This window comes from Scomber japonicus, chromosome 12 (assembly GCF_027409825.1).
Source record: "Scomber japonicus isolate fScoJap1 chromosome 12, fScoJap1.pri, whole genome shotgun sequence".
Taxonomy (NCBI): domain Eukaryota; kingdom Metazoa; phylum Chordata; class Actinopteri; order Scombriformes; family Scombridae; genus Scomber; species Scomber japonicus.
Window position 1 is genome coordinate 20,760,384 of NC_070589.1, and position 22,340 is coordinate 20,782,723.

Sequence of the window (22,340 nt, forward strand, 5' to 3'; positions counted from 1 at the left end):
ATGAACAGAAAAGGTCAAACACTAATTAATGGCCTCATTTAACCGCAATTTGGAGATTAGTCCTTTAAAAAACACTTAAATGATGAAATATAAACGTCCTGTATTAATTAACGTTAATTAAAATTGTTCGGACAGTATGTAAGTGGATTTAAAAGTCGAATCCAATAAATGCTCAATCAAGATATTTTGATGAAAAATTCGTTTCTATTTAATTTTATAGATTGATGTTAAAAAGCTGCAGTCTCTTTTAAACTCATTGAGTGTGAGAACTGTCATGCATTCGCGTTATTAATCTAAAATTAAGCTAAAATCTGCTGCTGTGAGTCTTAAACTGCTATATGTTTAAAAAGAACAGCCATATACAGCATTTTTCTTATGCACTACTTTTTCCTGCTTTTGGACAATTTTATCTTCGTGAACATTCCATTTGTGATCAGTCTCTCCTTGCAGCAAATCTGCTGAAACATCTATTTGGTAGGCAATCATTATTCAGTACTTTCAATAATCACTAGTCTAATTATTTAATTACCAACTAAAAACTAAAAACATTACTTGAGTTAAATAGAGAGATTTACTTTTTGTTCCCTCTTTACAACCCTGTTTGTCACTGAGGTTGCGCAATTACCCTACAGATATATTTTTTTTAATCTTCGGATGAGCATCAGTGCCTGTAAGTGGAGATACCGGTCCACCTCCTATTAGATCAGCCATCAACAGCCACTTGACATTGAGAAAGGGAAACAGACAGTCTGCCTTTTAGAGTCAGTGGTGCGGCCAACTTTATCGGATATTTTCGTTGGAATAAGCAATCTGGCAGCTTATCGTGGTGCAGGCAGTTATTGGCTCTCCAGGCTGTAAACACAACACGTTTGTAAAAGTGCAGTAGGTAAAAAGCTTTGAGGAAAAAAAACTATTTTCCCTCCTTAATTAATACTGCAAATATGGCATTTATCTACACCTCAGGAGACGTCTAATTTATGACGATAAGAACATTAAAATACTTTTTTCAATTTAGTAAAAACATCAGATCATATTAAAAGTGTATTAACAGAGTCGACGGTTTTAGTTTTCTATCACCAATAAATACGATGCGATAGATGTCAATTATTTAAAAAGAAAATCTAATAGCAATTTATCCGTTTAGTTTATTTAATTCGTTGTGAATCCATCACTACACAAGAAAAACGTCTAAACTTTTCATTTTGCATTCATTGCAAACAGCCACAAATAAAGGACTGGCGACGTTAATAATGGTCTCAAGCAATTCACACATATTTATTTCTGCATTTTAGAAGCTTCAAGCCAGGGAGTGAAATCCGGACAGGTTGTTATAGCTACGCAATCCACAGGGGTTCCGATGTCTATTTAAAACCCCTCAGACCCTCCCTCTCTCCTTTAAACTACATTATATATCACACACACACTGCATGCTAATGCGACCAATTCTCAATGAGCACTAAAACACATCTTAAAATTAGTTCATTCAGGTGTCTGAGTCCAAACTGACTGACTGGAGAACAGAGAGAGAACATATCATCACAATTCACCCTTTGGCGATACCTGCTGATTGGGTCCTAAAGAAGCAAGCAGCGCTTAACTTTTAATATTTGGCTCCCGAGTTCTGCCACGAGTAGTCGCGAAAGATAGATTGTCTCTCAATTTTTTTTTCTTTTTGTTCCTTTTTTCTGGAGGATAGAAATAAACATCCATCAGTGCAGATTCCGTTTTTGCTCCTCAGTTAAAATTTCTGTGCGCGTAAGAGCGCGCATGAAGGCATTCTGCTGGAGATGTTTTGCGAAACTTTAAGGATGATATACTTTGGATGTTTCCTGTTGCTCTGTGGGCTTACGCATGCCATGGCAAGTTATCCCATCTGGTGGTAAGTTTTATTTTCATTATTATCCCTTGACAAATGGCGACGCGTTTTTAAGACATGCTCAGGAGTTGCTGATAATCCGCTTTGATTTGTTTTAGTTGCAATTAGAAGCGTGCCATTGAAGTGCACTGATGGTTAAACGAAAAAAGGTTGTTCCAGCTTGATTTTGAGACGTTTGACATGAGTGTTCATTATCTAAGATGTAAAGGCTCAATGGCTTGAAAGAAAACACGTGAGTCAATGACGCTTTTGATTATAAAACATGTAACAGGTTTGTAGACAGCAGCACTTACTGACTAAAATTGTGGACGACAAATTATTTTAATGTATATTATTCCCCTAACAACCTCAGTATTTATAGTATAATAGTATGACCACTGATATTTGACTTGAAGCAGAGCAATTTTCATATATTCAGAGTGCAGCAGGTGCAAAGTTTGTGTGCTTGCAAGTGTGTGTGTGTGTGTGTGTGTGTGTGTGTGTGTGTGTTTTTGTGTGGGAAAGGGGTCAAAGTGGCACAAATCTTTCCCAGGTTTAGCCTTAATACAAGGGATGCTCATGAGCATACTGATATGTATGTATGGTGTTTAATGATGATGATGGTTAAATTGATGTTAGTAGGGAACACTTGAAATTTAATTTTGACTATTCCCTCAATTTGAAATATAAACAAAGGCTTTACAAGCTTCACAAGTGGGTGCAGTATATGCTGTCACCAGTTCCTCTTCATTTTCATAATGTTCCTAAAATCAAAAATATTAAAAATCACATTTCTTGTGAGGACTGCAGCATTTAACATTAATGACACTGACAATAACTGATGCCTTTCTTGCATTCTCTCTCTCTCTTTAATCACACAAGAGGCAACAAGTCACTGCAGTGTGTACACTAATGACACTGTAAAGGAATGGTACAGTAACCTAATTATTTGTTGAATGACAGGTATTGTTATTGATCAGTTTGTTCACATTTTATTTTTGATAAATATAGGCTACTGTCACTTACTGTGGAGCAGCTCTTGCCTGATTTAACAATGTTTGTGCTTCAATTATCAGACACACTCATCAATCACAAATATCTTTTTTTTTAGTAAATCATTCAATATTTGGTTGTTGGTCAGATATTGGGTGTAACCTAATCTACTTCCCTTAATGGGTCCCCTGGTGGTAATACTGATGAGAAACTAATTACACGCTCAGCTGGAAGGAAATCCTGATATAACAGTGGGCCCTCTGCACTGAGAGATGGAAAAAGACTGGCCCAAATCAGCACACTCCTGCTTCTCAGAGTTAGCACATGCATACACACTGGATGCTTTTCCAAGACGCTTGATGTTCAAAATATCTTTTGTAGGATGTGTGTGTTTTAACCATCATACATGAACATGTTTCTTTCTTTCTTTCTGGTTGCCAGTGTGTGTCAATGCTGTGTATCTGGCAAACGGAGCAAAGAAAGGCCTTGAATTTCAATCTCCATACAAGCCTTTTTTTTCCATTTCTTTCTTGTGGAGCCACTTATGAATGACACAATGGAAGGCAGGTTTCCATTCTGTCATAACAGAAACCCTGCAGCAACTCAAGTACTAAGCAAAAGAGTGGCAAGTAAACATAACGGTAGCAGGTTTGCTGTATCACTCCTACTAATACAAACAATCTTTGACTGCAAAAGTAGCACATGAAGTCACCTTTGAGTCTTGACTCTTTGACGTAATACTGAACTTTTTTTTTTCTTTCTTGTGAGTCTACTGGTGTTTTTTTTTCTTTTTTTGTCCCATGGCAACTCATCCCAAGTCAAATAACGCAGTTTCTATTGAATCCACTCAGTATTATTGCATTGTCTCTCCGTTTGCAAACTGCACGTCAACTATCAGAGAGCTATCACTTCTATGAAAAGAAACTGGTGATGTTTTGCTGACAGCAGCTGCTGAACTTGGATTTAAGTGGCCATCAGAGCTGCATCGCGCTCACCCTCTGTACCACAGTAGTCTCTGGGGATCTGCACTAAGACAGGTTCATGTCTGTCTCTTCTCAACCTGCCATGACATAGCCTGACTGCACCCGCCGCCTCACCACCACCCCCTTCTCTAGTCCACCCCACCTTAGAAGATAAATACCTGGAGGTGAAAGCTTGCCGCACATTCCTTTTCCAAAACATATTCTCTTGATGTCAAAGTCGGCTCCAAGGCCCCAGGGCCCACAAGTAAAGTGGTAATTCTAAGGTACCCTGCTTGGGCTTGCTGAAATATGCATTAAACCTGTGCTGGATACACTTAGATGAGAGGGGGAAAGTCTGTACTGAGACAAAAAATCGAATGCAATGCATGTTTTGCTTAAGTATTTATTTGTAACAGTTTTAACTAAAGTGTTCATTTGTAGCAGGGAACAAGCTCAGTTCCTGGGAACATACATTCTGTTATATTGACCATCAGTTTATTCAGAGAGCAGCTGAAGCATGGATGGATTTTTCTGTAGGAATTAGAAAGGAATGACATCAAGAGCCCTCAATACATAAAATACCAGAAGTTATGTGTAAATATTTGTTAGAGCTGGTATCCAACAACACTGTTCTTTATTCAATAGCTCCTTAAAAAAATCATAAATCATCCCTGGTAGAACATGCCCTGCCTCCTCTCTTGGGCCATTTCCTAACACAGGAAGAAGTTTTGTGGATTACTCAGCCCCATTGAGACAGACACATAGAGTGGTATGAGTAGAGCAACCTAAGCATATTGACTCATGATGATTTTATGTGAGATGGTTCAAGAAAATGACCTGGTAGAAATGCATGTAAATAGACCCTCACATGTGTAGTTCTGATGAGTACTGAGGCTCATTACATAATCTGACCAGAGAAAACTGCTGTTTCTAGCTCAACTAATGTAAAATGCAACACTTTTCAAAAATACATCTTTGTTATATATAATTTTCTACTGTTCAGATACATTTGTGCTCATTTCTTAACGAAACTTTCAGCCGTAGCGCACTTTTTTCTTCTGTGATAGAATAAACAAGCAGATGAGGTTCAAGACTTGACTGACAAGCGACTATACTTATAAAAAATGCAAGCCTGCCGCACTTGTTTCCACTTCACTTCCGTCTCAGTAAACCAAAAATCTGTGCCACTTTGGGATGTGGACTCAGGTTTCTGCTGGGAATGATGTGCTTCAGGGTATATGGACTGACAAGGGCCAAATAGAGGTCAATTTGTAACAGGAGTGCCCATGTTTATTGATGGATATTGCTGACAAACTGCAGATGCAGATCCAAGTGTGATGTCCTCTGAAGTCATTTTCAACTTGTCATTGCTTGCTTACTGCATGTCTCATTTATGATTAACCATAGCGGTCTAGTCTGCTGAAATTAGACAAGAAATTCTGTTAAAAAGCAGTGTGACACATAGCTCTGCCATTTGCTCGAGGGAAATGAAAGCATAGTTCACTTACCAGGTCAGCTGATGACTGAAACACACCTTGACACCTGACAGACAACATTAAAATGTAATCTTGAAACAGACATTTTAACATGCAATTTATATGTCAGCCTCAACATTTCAATACATAATTGAGGTATTCAAGGTCAACATGTTTGAAGCCATTAGAGGCCATCAGCCAAGGGTCATTTGGCTTTTAGTTTTTGGGGCTGTGAGGTTTTAAAGAAAACAGCCCAGGGCCAGTGTCAGGAGTTTTGGTAATCGTGTTGTGATCAGTGATTAGTCCTCGAACAACAGCGAACAGGTCAACAGATAGTGAGCTAAACTGAGCAATGAAAGACTGCACACCTGCTCTGGCTTTGCCTCTGCGCGAGAAGACATAGTAACTGTTACCAAGCCCTATATCACTCAGGGGAGGATCATCAGATTACTGCTGCCAGTGTTCAATCTTTAATAGACAGTTGATGTGAAATGAAGCCTTGTCTGGACTGCCAACTAGCTACTTTGTAGCTACTCTGTAGAGCATTTGCCAAAGATAATAGGAACTCTGCTATTAAATAATTTGGCTCTTTTATGATGGTATCATGTAGTCACAATATTGCTTTTGGTAGGTTTCTCCTGAAGCTTTGATCAAGGTCAGCAGTTCATGTATTTATAGATAAAATGGTATTCATTACAATAATGCTTACAGCATTTATTTCATCATGTAATACAGAATATAACACCCAAACCAAGTCCATTAACCACCTTCATATGCACAGTATATACACATATATATAAGGCTTTCTGTGATGTGTAAATGCTGACAGATAGTGACAAATGGTCATATATGATTGTACTATCACAAAATGTTCAATGACACAATGGAAATCCCATTTCTATGATTACTAGTCACTAACAGTCCTAATTGAGAGGACAGAGAAAATAAAGACAGAAAGACAGAGAGAAAGCAATAAAGGCAGCGAGACAGAGAGATGTAATCAGTGAACCAAGTTTGCACTTGTTGTATCCCAGAGAACCTTCCTCAAAGGAAAAGAGGGGGGGGGTGAGTTTCTGTGTTACACTTAATACACTCTCTGAAGTTTCAATGTAGGGTTTGCACTCTTATTAGCCTAAGCTGAAGGCCTGTTAAGTGTGCGGTTAATAACAAGGTGTAGTTTTCCAAGTTGTCAGCTTAGGGTCTATGAAGACCTCTAGATGCATTGTGGACTTTCATCTTAGACAGAAACACTGCTTGCCTCTGTGGTAGCAGGGCTGCAATTTCAATACACACAAAGGCCAGGTGTAGGCAGAAAGGGTAGTTGAAGGGATAAAGGATATGCAACTAATGGTAGCATCTGATACAGCAAACAAACACACTCAATCAAACATACACAGACACAAGATTATGCTGGGCCTTGGGAGGGAAATCAGTCTGACACTTTAAATCAATAGAAACAAACACAAATGCACAGGGAGATGCCATCTGATGTAAAAATACTGACACTGTGACTTTGTTTGCAGGTCACTAGCAGTGGGCCACCAGTACTCATCACTGGGCACTCAACCTATCCTATGTGGCAGCATCCCAGGTCTGGTGCCCAAACAGTTGCGTTTCTGCCGGAACTACGTGGAAATCATGCCCAGCGTGGCGGAAGGGGTGAAGATTGGCATCCAGGAGTGCCAGCACCAGTTCAGAGGCCGACGCTGGAACTGTACAACAGTCAATGACAATCTGGCCATTTTTGGGCCAGTGTTAGATAAAGGTAATGCAAACATGCTTTGGTTTTTTATAATTATATTGTTTTCATTATTTGTCACAGTTATTTAATGCAGAAAACATGTGAGTGTACCACAGGCCCTTAGCCAGTTAGGCAATTTTCTTCTTGTTTAACCCCCGCAAAATTCCTGGTTTTTGGATTAGTCATCATCCTCGTAATTTATTTGACTCAGCTGTAACAAACATTAATCAAAGACATCACCTAACTTTATCTCAAACATTTCATAACTTTTTAAGAGGGCAAACAAAATTGTCTTGCCCAAAAATGAGCCAGAGTTCAATTATTAAAGTAAGAAGAAGTCAAAAGTTTACATTACCAGCATTACAAACATGAGAGGAACACATACATTACACAGAAAAAAAGTACCCAGTATAATTTATCCCTTTCAGTCATAATCCAAACTTGTCACCACAGGTGAGGGCTAGAATGTAGAGTGAATGGTAAATTGGGAACCTTTCCTTCGACTCAGCCCTTTCTTTACCCCAAGAATCTGTTACAATGTCTACTACTGCATTGATCTGCCTTTCAACCTCACACTCCATCTTTCTTCAAGACCCCAAGATACTTGAACTCCATCACTTGGGGCATCAACTCACTCCCATCCTAGAGGGAGAAGTCCACCTTTTTCTAAATGTATGAGTTAAGAAGTATATTACCTCCCGATATGTAGTGAAATACAAAGTATCATCAAATTCAAAGTATAAGCACATTGAGTGTCCTACAGTACTTTAGTGAAATGTACTATTTACTGTTAGCTATGATGACACTGTCTGACCCCACTGGCCTCAAATTATGTCCCTGCTGCTTAAAATTTCTCCTGCAGTGAGTGTATAACTGTCCCCACATCCATCCGATTACATGCGATTATCATGAAACAAATTCAAACCACCTGAAAAAAGATCACTGGGAAAAAATGAAAGTGACATACTTCTATGCTGATTAAATCTTCTATTCTAAATCCTCTATATCTTGTATTTGCATTAGAAAAGCTGCACTCCCTGCGCACATCATTAATTATGCTCATTCAAATCCTTGTTTAAATAGATTTTAGACTGCACAAGCTCTATGCAGCCTGTATACATGAAATAATGTACACAGTCAAGTAGAGTGAGTTCTGTCTTGTTGGAGTTTTCTTTAGGAGGGAATACCCTGTGATTGTTCTGCCGTATGTCCCTCTGAAGTGCATTACACAAGACTTTAAACTATGGGGTTATGGAGTTCTACGAAACACATTACTCCCAGTAGATTATGTGATGATGCATTACAACCTGTAGACGTGTGTCATTTCTGGTCTAATCAGGGGCTCAGGCTGCAGAAATCCCCCATGTGCAATACACAACATGACAAAAAAAAGTCATTAATCAATCTATGTTTTGACTGTATTTTACATCTACCATCAGCATGTACTGTATTTTGTCTAACATGGACATTATCTAAACACATGAATATCATTATTAAAATATAGCAGCCTGGATTTATGGATTTAATCTTAATGGCTTCACTAAGAAAAGAAGATGCTTTTTTATAAGATGATGCTTTTTTCTGCTTTTCCTCTTCTGTATGAGTCGGAAATTAGTTAACGGCTTCAAATTTGAGAATGAGCACAGAACATTAGGGGTTGAGGGTCTGGGACCTAATTTAAGAAGATTGATGTAAACGGGGGGGTTGGAGGTTAGTTAGGGCAATTGCTTTTAATAAACTCTTGAGCCAGTTGATAGAGGAGGCTTGAGCTCAAGTAGGTGGCTAACGATAGGGGTTCTCAATCTGAATCCCATTGTGGTGCAAAATGCCACCACATCTCTCCTAGTGCCTCCCCTCCCAGGCCTAAATTGCAGGGGTACTGACTGGAAAGAGGAGGCAGCTACTGGGCTTTAGTAAATCATTTTGATTGGATTAAGGTCACTGAGGCCCTTAATAATGTGAGAGGTCAAAGTGGCTGGATTAAGTGCCTTTGTCAGAGGCCAAGGAGAGTGACTCAGGGGCTCACAGGCCTTTGATAGGGCTTAGTAGGAGAGGGCTTCCATTTCATTGGATTTGATTGATGCTGGTGTTTGTCTGTGCAACTGGGCCTTTGTCCTCACTGGTGTCTGTTTGTCTGCAATTCAGACTGTAGTGTGTCGGTTTCCTCCTGCCTTTTTGGGGGCAAAGCTGAAAGGAAGAGTGTAGGTGCCTTTATAGGCCTCAAGAGGCTTAGTTCCTATCAGTTGGCCCTTAATGTCCATGTACTCCTCACCTTAGCTGTGGATGTTAGAAGTTTGTGTTACTGAGGTGGATTAAGTATAATACTAGAAGAATGAAAAACTTGCACCTTTATGGAGATAGGTCAATTTTGTGAATTAAGATTAAGATAAAATAAACACTGAAACGGAAATATTTTAAAGTTTCTTTCCTGCTTCTATCTTAAGTACACACTGTCACGTATACACAACCTTATGTACACGTACCGAAAGATAAAACAGTTGAAAAATAATTTCTGCCTTTAAAATTGACATGTTCTTCTCTCTCCCTTACACATTTGGTCTCATCCTTTCACCATGTTTCTCTCTCTCCACACCCTAAATCACGAGCCCTACCTCTAGGCAAATGTCTGCGTCAGCACTCATTAATTTACATTAAGTAAAGTGTCAAAACATGCACTGCTGGAATCTGCCTGTGATGAAAGGTAATAGAAAGCTGCGCAGGTGTTCTGAGGCCGCAGAGCCGATCCCAGAGCTGTTTCGGCATTCTTGGTATTTACTGAACACTTACCCACTATATGGGTATAATCAGCCCTTCAGTTTATGAGTCATATGATAGAATCAGTGGGGGCAACTTTGCTGCAAAAAGTGGACAGTCACAATTTCACAGGTGTTACCATCCATACAGGTTTAGACATGCACTGTCACTATCCTACTTCAAACCATTAAATTAAAATGTGGTTTATAGGAAACTCCTATTATGTAATATGTAAAGCATGTGGAAAGGATTGCAAGGTTTCATCCTGCTGTAAATCAGACTTATCTAACCTTCATTCTTTGTAGGTACTTCTGCCCTACCCTAATTCTGCGCACCAGGTAATCCAACTAATAAATTAACCTAAATCACTCAGTCCCATCTAAAACTAACTGGAAAAGGTCAGGGGATGTGGGTTACGACCTATGACCTGAGGATGAGAAAGTGTAACTATTTAGGATGAGCTAAGAGGTATCTGCTTTTCATGAGACGTATGTCTCTCCATGCTGGGGGAGGGAAGCTAGCACACCAGTATATCATTAACTCTGGGCAAGAAAGAAAGAAGGGGTGTGGTAAATGGAGTTGATGGGGGGACCTTAGCCCCACTCCCTGCTGGGCACTGCTCAGAGCACAATATCTTCGCAACCATGAGATTAAGCAGGAGAAAAAGTGCTTTTCCCCATTCACACGCCCTTTAGATTGTTTTATTAAACCATTTGAATAGGGATTTCCCCGTCTGCCGACAAGCGGGGTCCAGCCAATGCATAGTTCTCTGTTGCTATGACTTAACTTGGTCCCCACTAATCACTGGCCAGGGCAAATTTCATATAAAATATCTGGGCCCATTGTGGGACTAACACAGCGTGACAGTGGAAGCACAATAGGGGATTCAACCCCCCAGCAGGTTGTAGGGACCACTTGGCCTGCCAGGGTCTGGCAAAGTTTGGTGGAGAGCATTGTCAGAAGAAAAGTGTCCTGAAATACCATAAACTGCTGTTTAAACCAAGAAACATAGTGGAACTAATGTATGATCTGGTGTTTTCTGGTGAAATGAATGCTGTTATAGGTGTATTTAGTAGCACATGTTGTCACCATGTTGTACAAAACACCAAGTAACCTATGTAATATCAGTAGTAGTTTTATGAAGTTTATATGAGTACAGCCGTAAATGGCTCAGTCACACACCAAATTAAACTTTATTGGTACCAGGTTTACAGTGTGAGGTGAATGCATAGATTCACATTGTTCTTATAAACCATCTGCGTTCTGCATCTGCTTAAATAGTGAAGGTTTCTGGATGCAGTAACCCTGTTCTTGTAACAAAACAATACAATTAAAACATTTTACCCAGTTTTTAAAAAATGTTTAAATAATCTTTTTCCCCTCTTTTCGCCCCCCATACCAACATGTCAGCACATATTTAGTTTTAGTCTCAGTTCTACTCCTTTGCTCATTTTATGTCAAGATAATCCTCTTTTCCTCTTCCATTTTCATCCCTCCACCCCTTTATGCTCTGCAGCATCATTGCCAGTCATCCTTTAGGTTTCAATTTTCCAGAGATGTTCCCCAGGGATCCGTTTTGGGTTCTTATTTTTTATAAATAATCATAGTCATTGAGTGACGCAAAATTTAATGAACATCAAGAAAAAAAGGAAATTACAGAACACCTTAAATTGAATAATTTGATTTAAAAAACAGGAAGTATATACAGTACATTGACAGTTTTAGATCATGGATGATGATTGTAAATAATTACAGTGTCTTACAGTAAATCTTAAAGTCTTCAGTTACTTTGATTGCAATAAAAAATGATCCATGATGTTCACACTGTTAGATGGAGTAAGAGGGGCTTGAGTAAGGACAGGTTGAATGTTGGTAACCTTGTGTGCATACAGTAGTAGTGTGAAGTGGGTGGTGGAGGATGACAGTAGACCTTTTCTCTTGCATCATTGTTTCTAATGCCCTTTAGTCCTCAAACTGGTTGGAACCTGCTATAAGGGAGGAGCTCCCTACTCCCTTTAGCTTTATACTCCTCCCTGCTTTCTTTTCTTTCTTTTTCTCTGTCCTTCTTGTTCTTTAGACAGAAACATGCACATGCATTGCCTCTTTCTTTCTTGAAAACACACACATATGCAGACATTGATTGAATTAATTTGATTTTGCCCTCCTGGTTATCCTGGTTATCACCTTGATCATTTCATGCTTCCATTTACTTGCTCTGTCTTTCTCTCTGTCTTTTATTGTGTGTGTGAAATGTGCAGGACCATGCAAGTAGCTACCTATATTTAAGGCAACCTCACTGTAATAAGGAATCCTGGCAAAGCAAGGAATAATGAAGCTATGAACATCCTTAGTTGTAACTTTTAATACAACTAAGTGTCACCTGGGATATCTGGACAGTCCCATCACACCCATCTGTGTGTTGTGTCTATGATTTGTCCCCGCGGTGTGAGGCCATCTCCAAACCTTTCAAAAGCTTAATTGAGTCTCTTAATTATAGGCCTGTCAGGACCGTCTCTTCCTCTCATCTCTTTGGAAGATCCTGATCCCTCTGAGTCATCAGTTAGCTATGTCAGACAGAGACAAAGGCCTTGCTGGCCTTATTCAGAGACAGGACGATTGATGTCTGGGCTGGATGAATCCACACACTGGTACACCTTGGTGTATATGACCTAAACACATGCAGCTAACAATAGTAATGTTGACTAGAGTATGTAAATTTAACCACTTAACCACTATGTTTGAAGTTGTCTTATTAGATTGGGTTGAAAAATATTTGCCACTGCAATTATGCAAGACTGAACATATGTTATCCAAATAAAAGGTACATTCTTTTGCAATAAGCACATATATTCCCCATCATAGTATATTGCAACCTTTCTTTAATACAGAAAGTAATCATTAGCACGAGTAATGTCATTACTCATGTGACAATCCATGATTATTTATTTCTGCAGAAGTGTTTCTCTGCAGGACATTGTCTTCGAGTATTTTTCCTCCGCTCTATGTCTCACAGATATCTGTAATTCTCTTTCCAGCCACCCGAGAGTCAGCGTTTGTTCATGCTATTGCCTCAGCTGGAGTGGCATTTGCAGTGACCCGTGCTTGTGCCGAGGGTTTAGCCACCATCTGTGGATGTGACACACGCCATAAGGGCCCCCCCGGTGAGGGATGGAAGTGGGGTGGCTGCAGTGAGGATGTGGAGTTTGGGAGCATGGTGTCCCGGGAGTTTGCTGATGCAAGGGAGAATCGTCCTGATGCACGCTCAGCCATGAACCGCCATAACAATGAGGCAGGCAGAATGGTAAGTTTTTAAGAAGGGCTTTTTGCATTTTGTGTCATATCAGTTCTTCTACTTTCAGGTGTTTGATTAACCATTTTTTTTCCATTAGTCCCTTAACGACAACATGTTCCTGAAGTGTAAGTGCCATGGGCTCTCGGGCAGCTGTGAGGTCAAGACATGCTGGTGGTCTCAGCCTGACTTCCGAGTTATCGGTGACTACATGAAGGATAAGTATGACAGCGCATCTGAGATGGTGGTGGAGAAACATAAGGAATCCCGTGGATGGGTTGAGACCCTGAGACCCAAGTACAACTACTTCAAACCCCCCACAGAGCGAGACCTGGTTTATTATGAAAGCTCACCCAATTTCTGTGACCCTAATCCTGAGACCGGCTCCTTTGGCACCCGTGATCGCATCTGCAACCTGACATCCCATGGCATTGATGGGTGCGACCTCCTCTGTTGTGGCAGAGGCCACAACACCCGGACTGAGAAGAGAAAAGAGAAGTGCCACTGTATTTTCCACTGGTGCTGCTACGTCAGCTGTCAGGAGTGTGTGAGAGTCTACGATGTGCACACCTGCAAATAACAACACTGGGTTCTTGTGCTTTCTCACCAAAATTTAAAGACCAGTAGGCACATGAACAAATACAGGAATGAAACCAAGACATGAGACTGTGAACTTGTCTGATCTGTCCATTGACTCCAGTGACAGACACAACAGCCTTGTATTTTGTGCTGTGATGCTATAAAGAGCAAGTCTCTGCCTTAATGAACTGGAACAGTTGAGTAGATGTTGACATCAGAAACATCACCCATATGAACCGTGAAAGTGGGGATGAGGACAACAAAGTTGATGTCTATAGTGATGATGAAAGAGTTTTCATATACTGACACTGGAAAGGAGAACTGTTGGCTAATCGACACTCACCATATTGGTGATTTTTTTCTGTCTTCCAAGTAGTTACTTTTGTTGAGAATAGTACAGCATTGCCCATGCTTTCAAGTCAATGGGGCAAACAATGAAAATGTCCCATTTTCTTTTGTGTTTAATAACTTATTCCTTCACAAATTTGTTTTGCCACAAAAAGTGACAACATTTATGAGAAATTTACAGAAACAGACGCTCAACAGCATGCATTCTCCTCCTCAACATTATTAGTATGTATGTGCATATCTGAAAACTAACATTATCATAGTGTGAATGAGTATTTGTTTAATAGTGTTAATATGTTACTGATGTTTGGGTAAGAATGCACTTGCACCTGAGTGAATGTAGTTATTACGCTGTAATGTGTTTACATATTCTCAAAATTCTTAAGCTAACAAGTTAATATCTGCTTTAAACAACTAATTTTATCTGAGAGTATACATGAGCCACATCCACTGAACATCTGCCAAACAAGAGTATACACAGTCTGCACATCTCCTGAAACACCTGAAAACACTGGAAACGTTTTGTTAAGAGTGACAACGCTTTGAACAACACAGAAAGTTACAACCAAAGACACGAAAAAGAAAACCCAATCTAAGTCTGCGGTGGTCAGAGAGCTGCCAATGAATCTTAAAGGTCAGCACTTGTGTCCCGTTGAGAAATATGAAGCATGTTCTCATTATTTTTATCAGTATTAGCAATGTGTCATGTGACTGGGTGTGGGGAAAAACTGTTATTTATAAAAGGGATATTCCCACTATCTTTGTTTCTTTTATACACATATATTATTCTTTTATTTCGATATTTGACCAAGTAGAAGTAAATTCTGTATTCCCAGGGGGGAAAAACACAAAAGGCAAACAAACCGCAAACTAAGCTGTATCATATAAGCTCTGTGTAATGCAGAATAATTTGCAGTTGTAGTAAAATGATGACCAAAACCTGTGCATGTGATGATTCTCAGCTGTGGCTTCTTGTTCCCCAAAACTAAACAACAAGCAGCATCACTGAAACTATCAATACTTCCCTTACTTTAATGCTGCTAAGTAAAGATAATATGTGTCTGTGTGTGTCCTTAAATACATTATGTCTTTGTCTATCTGTGTGATATGTATATTCTTTGCATGTATTGATTCTTTCTGTGAAAGAAATCTATTATATATATATATAGTTTGGAGGAAACAAATGTGAAGTTTTGACTAATTCTTGCATACAGTAATTTCAATTTTAACCAAATAGACCAAAATAGAGTTTGATGTTATTTTAGTTGCCTTGTAGTCATGCTAAACATCAGGGCAAAAATGATTCACGTTGCTCTCCCTTAATTCAAGAAGATGAGAAACAACTGGTATTTATTTATTTGGAAAGTGAAGAACTACTGAAAGCTGAAACACAATTTTGTAAAAAAGTAACAAATCTGTAAAATCACTGATGAATTATTGTTTACAGCCAATTTAATGCTACATCTCAGGCTTATATAGTTCTCAGATTTGAATTGAAATCGCCCACCCATGATTACTTTTCATCATGACTGAAAATATTAATGAGTGGCCATAACCAGTTTCACATTTTAAATCATCTTTAATAAAGTACACAGCAACCATTATCAGTACAAGATCATTTATCTTGTATTCATTACCATACACTTTATATGTCATTGATTGCTTGTGTGGACAATTTGCTTATGTTCTAATTTTTTCTTTAAATCCAAAGTTTTGTACAGACTAGTTTTTTTGGTTGTCTTTTTTTTGTGTTTCTATGGATTTCTAAAATTTGATGTTTTTTATAATTATTTATTTTATGCTATGTACATATTAGTAAGTAAAAATATATATTTGCAGAAACACGTTTTTGTTTTTTTAAACAGTGTTGTGACTTGTAACACTGTAGCCTTTTTACCTCATCTCTGTTTTTTCACTGACTGCACACAGGTATCGTTTGTCCTGCTGCCTGTAGTAGATTTCTTAATGTTAACTCTGTAACACCAAATAAAACAACATAAACTACCAAACTGTTGGTCGATTACAACTGAATTTACATGTGAAGGTTTTGATGGATCACTGACAGAATGAGTGGGGCCACTGTCCAGGAACCTCGGAGCATGGAGGCTTGAGCCTAGGATGATATGAGGGACCTCAACACAGGAGCTAATATCAGTGTGTGCGGAAGTGCAGCACTTCAATCTGACATGATAAGATATGAATATGATATGACATAAGTTATCCTGGGTCTTCAGACAGCAGAGGCCTTGGGGGGGAGAAAGAAAAATGGGGGGTGTTGGTCCAAAGATGCTTTCACTGCAAATAATTCTAATGTTCTAAGGTACTGAGATGCTTTAAAAACTTACAGGTACATTAAACATTTTTTTCTGGGTAGAATTTGCATTAATACTGATGCATATTTCAGATTTAACTGCAGAGTGATATTAGTGTGATTATCCTACTCTCTGACGTCATTCATTTGATTACATATCACAGTTCAAATATTTCCAATACGTATTTTTTTGTATCTCTTTCCACTGATGTCCTCTCACATTACAAATATGTTCTTGCCTTACATTTCATTGATGAAGGATGTTGACATAAGAGACATTCAATTCAATTCAATTCAATTCAATTCAATTCAAAACACTTCATTTGTCCCGGAGGGGCAATTTAAAAGGCATGAGGAACAGCATCATTAAAGAAAAAAAAAATGTTGCAATTATATCCAGAAAAACAGGTGGCAGACATAATCCACATGAACATTTTGTCTGCTGTTTGTAGAATATGATGAATGTAGATTTAAATTGTAAATAGTTAAACATGTGAATCAAGTAAAATCAGTAAATCCTCATTGTCTTGTTGGACATGAAAAAGTTAAGTTTGATCAAGCTACAGTTTGCATTGCATTCCCCTTTAAATGTTGTGTTACTAAAAGTCAAATAAATGCTGAACCCTTCTCAGTGACAATCTACATGTAGGTAACATTATAGTTGGCACAGAGGAGATCTGAACCGCGTTGATTCCATATGTCTGCAGATATCACTGAGAAGTTATTAGTGCCTACGTCAAATAATACTGATGCCTTACATTAACATTTTTTTTCCAGTGCACACAATGAAAAATCTAATCATAGTCACATACTTTGGAAATAGGCTGTCATTCATGAACACTAATAGATTAAGACCATAATGCCCAAACATGAGCTGTGGATTTGTCATTGGAAGAAAGAAGCTGGACTAATAATTTGAATCCTTTGAGAGACTACAGAAGCCAGCTGTGCTTTTTTGAGAATCAAAAATAGAAAAGAAAAATCTTAGTGATGAGAGTTTAGAAATAGATGGAGCTTTGCTGAAGAGAAAGACCTGATCTCAAGATAGATTAGGGGTCTGATGTGAATAGAGCCCACCAGTGCTCCGGCTCAGCCTCTGGACCCCTGATAGTCTTTGAGCCCTGCAACAATGTCACCACCAGAGGCCAGGTCTCACTGCTATCTAACCCCATTATCACACAGAAAGATTGATACACACCCCCTCTGGAGTGGAAGCACCACAAAAAGTGATACCCTTCCGTTCTCATTCATATGGATTCACTTGTGTGCCCACCCCCACATCAAACTATATTTTAAGCTGTCTTTCACAGATTGTCCTAGAGTAGAGCAGAGTAGAGTAGAGTAGAACTTGGGTGGACTTATTTTCCCAGACCTTCATAAAAATGCTATTGCATTTAAACCCTGCCTCATGATGGGAAATGAATAAAGACTTGCTGGAAACTCTGTTGTGCATGAAGTCCTGGGAGCCAGCCAGGCTCAGGTTTGGTTTAGTGACTAGGAGGCTGTCAGCAGCTCATTCCACACCTCGACCTTTGACACTTTTCACACCATCTGAATGAGAGAAAACAAGTTCAAAACATGAAACAGATCACAGGATGGACAGAAACTCCGGCCTTGCAGCAACGCTGTCTTTTTGCTGAAGGAAATGGGCCCTTCCCTTCAGCCAGACCCACCTAGTAGCTTTGTCACCCACGTGAGATGAACATTGTTAGCAGATAGTTGTAAGAGGAGGCTATGGTGGCTGCAGTGGGAGAGATGGCATCCTGACTGTGAGAACTTCGACGCGACCAGACTGCAAGTGGCACAACCCAATAACCATATAAATGGGAGACAATGGGCCTAATTGCAATCAGTGTCCTTTCTATTTTATGTCCTGTTTTTGCCAAAGAGAGGAGGAACCTGAGTTTCACCCTGACATTCACAAGAGACTACTGCATGCATTTCAATAAAGCCATGTTGTTGTGGCAAAGCGACATATATACAGCAGAGTGGTGCAAAGGCCCACACTCAAATGACATGATGCAAATACTCCCACAGAAGTCACACTTTTTGTTACTGGCGGCTTCTGTTTCACTGTTCTCAAGGCTGTTTGATGTTTGGACAGTTGAAGATGAAAATCTCTTCCAACCTGCAAGCTTGGCATATGATGGCTTCAACTGATGTGTTTTATCTTCTTGTAAAAATGTAATATGCTATGAGATGATGTATCAGAGAGACACGGCTGCTCTGTTGCTCAACTTTTCTGTGTGAAATGTCTTTGAGGAAAGACTGCAGCTTTAAAGAATGCGACTCTCACATCGCTTCTTGTGCAGGTCATGAACACCAAAGGTGACGGACCACAACTGAACTACAGAGGGGAGTGCATGTGTGTGGGTATTCCATTATGTAAGTGACTTTGAAGCCTGTCTTTTGATGTCTGTGTGTTCGTCTGTCTGAAATTAGATCACTCTCTTGGACTCAGTTCATCTTTTAAACAACACAGAGGACCATCTAGATCTGAAGATGATTAAAAGTAAACCTATTTTTGTTGCACCTGCAAAGCCTAATTTGAAAACCTGATGCGCATCATTTCTTGTTTGTGAATCCAAAAATTCTGAATATTAAAATGACATTATTTTGCCTGATAAGCTTTGTATTCATATGGCCTGTAATTGACAATGTTTCTCACTTCTGTTTTCTGAATAAATAGATTGTGATCAGCACTCACACCTTTATCTAACACTTCAGCCACTAAATTCTAACTAAAGCTTCTCCCATGTGTTGTTTATCACACAATACTCACTTTTTTGCCACTTTTGGAAAAACGCCATTAACAGTAGACAGACAAAATAATCTAACTTCTATAGATAGCTCTACCCACTCAAAGATAAACCTTCATCTCCTTACATTAATGGCCATATTGAAGCATCTTAACATCTGTAGCAATCATGGCGGCATATTTTCTCTTTTACAGCCAAAGAGGGGGAACGTGCGAAGTATGTCACCTGCCTTGAATGAGGAATGATGGGTTATCTGCAAGATTTCTAAAGAGGACAGCCATCATCAGAAGAGATGTGACACCTGTAAAGCAGCCTTATCCCTTTTGAAGTGCCTGTTTGTATTGTTGAAGCGAACAAAGGAATTTTGCCACCTCTGTACTTACAAGAGAACATTAGTCATGGAGATAAGAGAGAGAGAGGGGGGGGGTGATATGGGAGACATACTAATGCAGTCTGCATGTGTGTGTTTGCACGTGCTTGTGTGGTGTGTGCCCTTGATTTCTAAACTTACTGCACAGTACACGGTAGTGTTTCAGAGGAGCCTCCTGTGTTCAGGTATGCTGCTGTAAGATGTGGTGTGGTCGTGCTGGAGGTGGGTTTGCCAAGGCCTGAAGGTTGACAAGGGGTCATTCACATCAATGTGGTCTGGAGGTTGTAGTGTGGAGAAGGAGGCAAACATGATCACTCATTAGTCACCTTTTCACCTCTGTGTAGCTCAAAGCCATTCAGGTCTTTCTGTCTTGCAGGTGGGATAGTCAGGATCAAGAGTCAGTATTCATAATCTACCCATAATATCCATGAAAAGTTGAGATTTTGTAGCCACTAATCAAAAATGAATCCCAATGTTCTTCTTTGTTGTCATTAGTAAATATACAGTTATAGTATTATTATAGCTTTATAAGTGAGGGTACAGTTATTGCATTGTTGACCTTACCTCAGTGAAAGAATATGTTAACATGTACTTAAATACTTTAATTATAGCTGCAGGTTGGCAAAGATAATTGTAATTTTCATGTAAACACTAGTTTTTGTCAGTCTTTCAAATGATTTTGACCTTGTAAAAAGCAACGTCTGTTTTCTGCTCTTGTGTTGTGATTCTGCATGTGTGTCTTGAGGTCACATAGTATTAGTTACACATTGTGTGTGTTTGAAGAAAGATTGTCATAGCTATCAATGTTGGGAACAAATAGTGAAGGGAAGGGTAACACTGAAGCTAAACTAACAGAATCTGTGTGTAAAACACAGGAAACAACAAACACTTACCAACATCCCCCATTTTCCTATTATATTCCTGTTTCCTGTTTGGCATCTGTACATCTTTCATAAAAATCTCATAAATTCAGATGATCTTGGTTAATTCAGACTGGATTAGTACATTTAGTAAGATTAGTATGTGCTTTCATCAAATATTTCCTTAATCTATGCAGTCATAGATTATTCTTGAATCAATCCCGTTTTTTGGGAACTTCTATTTTCCAGTGATGGAAAACATCAGCCTGGTTCATGTCCAAAATTTTATCTGCAATAATGTGAACATGTCCTGAGTGAGTGAGATTGGGTATATCAATTACAAGGTGACTAGCAGGGGAGAGGAGCGGGGTTATCATTAGCAGGGACTGGCGCTGGCCTCTGGTAGTTCCAGTAATTACCTCACAAAGGGTGGTGCTTGCCTTCCCACTGCTTTTCCCACACTGCACTGCAGGCTCAGAATTCCAATCGGCCCCAGACCTGCAATCTCCTCGGTTTTAGACAGCAAATTACTGACAAGTCCCATTCTTCACAGCACTGTAATTGCTTTTTAGTGCTGTTTTTATTGAGGCAACCCCAACCCCCTTGCCCTTCCCTCAATAAAGCTAAGTCAGGGAGGGGGCGAAGGGTTAATATAGATAACATTAGTCCCTAATTGGAAGGTCTTGGACAGCAGGAAAGTTTCCTACATGTCATATCATTTTGTTGAATCTATTGGAATTTCTGGTGTTTTTATTTTTATTTTTTTAGTAAGACATGTTTTCTTTAAGTTAATTAGTTTCTCATTCGTTCTGCAGATATGTCTAAACTCTGCCATCATGCTCCTGCGTGTTTGCTCCAAAAAAGTGATATCATTAAAGCTCTTCACATCCCATACAAAGAGAGGCACTGAGCATCTTGGCTACTCTACCACTTAAATCACTCCGTGTTGTCTTTCCCACCCCTGCGCATTACTTTCTCAATCTATTACTTTGTGGAAATCATTAGTCTCCATGTCAATACAAGCTCAGAGCAGAGAAAACATCTCATTATGGGACTTAAAGAGATCCGTAGCATTCTTGGCTCTGTCAAGCTGTTCTTCCTTTCTTCAATATAGTTACTTTCTTTTCACTGAGAGGACAAATTCTCAACGTTCCAATGCCGGACAACCAAACAGTTGCCATTTGAAATGAGAAAAAGAGAAAGAATGGAAAATGGCTGAGGGATTAGAGGATCTAAACAGGATAAAGGGATAGGAGATTCTTGGTGTGATCCAGTTTAGTTTGAAAGATGGAGGGTCTTAACAAGGATTTGAGACTTTAGAAATCATTGTGCCATTATTTCCATCCTGTGCAGTTTCAGCTAAATTGTTTGGTATTTTGTGGCTCATACAAGCCCCTTGTTCTTCACATTCTCTCATGCAAGAGTACACACACAATATTTAAAATTAGTGTGACATAATGTGCTTATCCTGATTTATGTTCTGTTTGTTTCAAATGGTATGTTTCCATGTTTGCTCTGGACATGCAAATGCAAAATTAATTGAAGAGCTGTGCAAAACATTTCATGCAACATGTGAATACATATTTCAAAAGCTTTTTCTATTTACCTTGCAGTTTTTTCAGGAAGAGGAATAATACACAATACAGAGTTGATTCAAATACAGTTTAAATGTTGAAGAGTGATTGCATTTCTTCTGTTTCTGTCTGAGCAACAAACGTGACAACATCAAGGCTTTATTGATGTAGCAGCCAAGTGCCCTAGGGCTGCAACCTGCAATTGACTTGGATAGCAACCTAATTCGCCTGTGCCCTTATGTGTCCGTATCCCTGTCAGTCTGAGCAGGTTGACACCTCTGACCCTGTCAAGAGTGTCAAATAGGTTGTCAGAGGCCTTCAATAAAGTACAATGACAAGCCCTCCAATGCATTACCACACGAGTGCCAGCCAGAAATGAGAGGCTGTAGCCTTTCCAGCCTCAAGGCAGACAGGTGCGCCATCAAGCAATGCACACACGCACACACAATGACCAGGAATCACTGATAACA

The 22,340-nt window shown here is 39.3% G+C and overlaps 1 protein-coding gene across 1 annotated transcript; it reads left to right on the forward strand.

Annotated features, from left to right (window-relative positions):
- The first annotated feature begins 1,766 nt into the window (after nucleotides 1-1,766).
- Nucleotides 1,767-13,649, forward strand: wnt3a (wingless-type MMTV integration site family, member 3A). The gene is made up of 4 exons (XM_053329712.1): nucleotides 1,767-1,879; nucleotides 6,809-7,050; nucleotides 12,816-13,081; nucleotides 13,170-13,649. Exons 1-4 carry the CDS (start codon nucleotides 1,788-1,790, stop codon nucleotides 13,647-13,649), a joined length of 1,080 nt encoding a protein of 359 aa, XP_053185687.1. The 5' UTR covers nucleotides 1,767-1,787.
- Nucleotides 13,650-22,340: the final 8,691 nt, after the last annotated feature.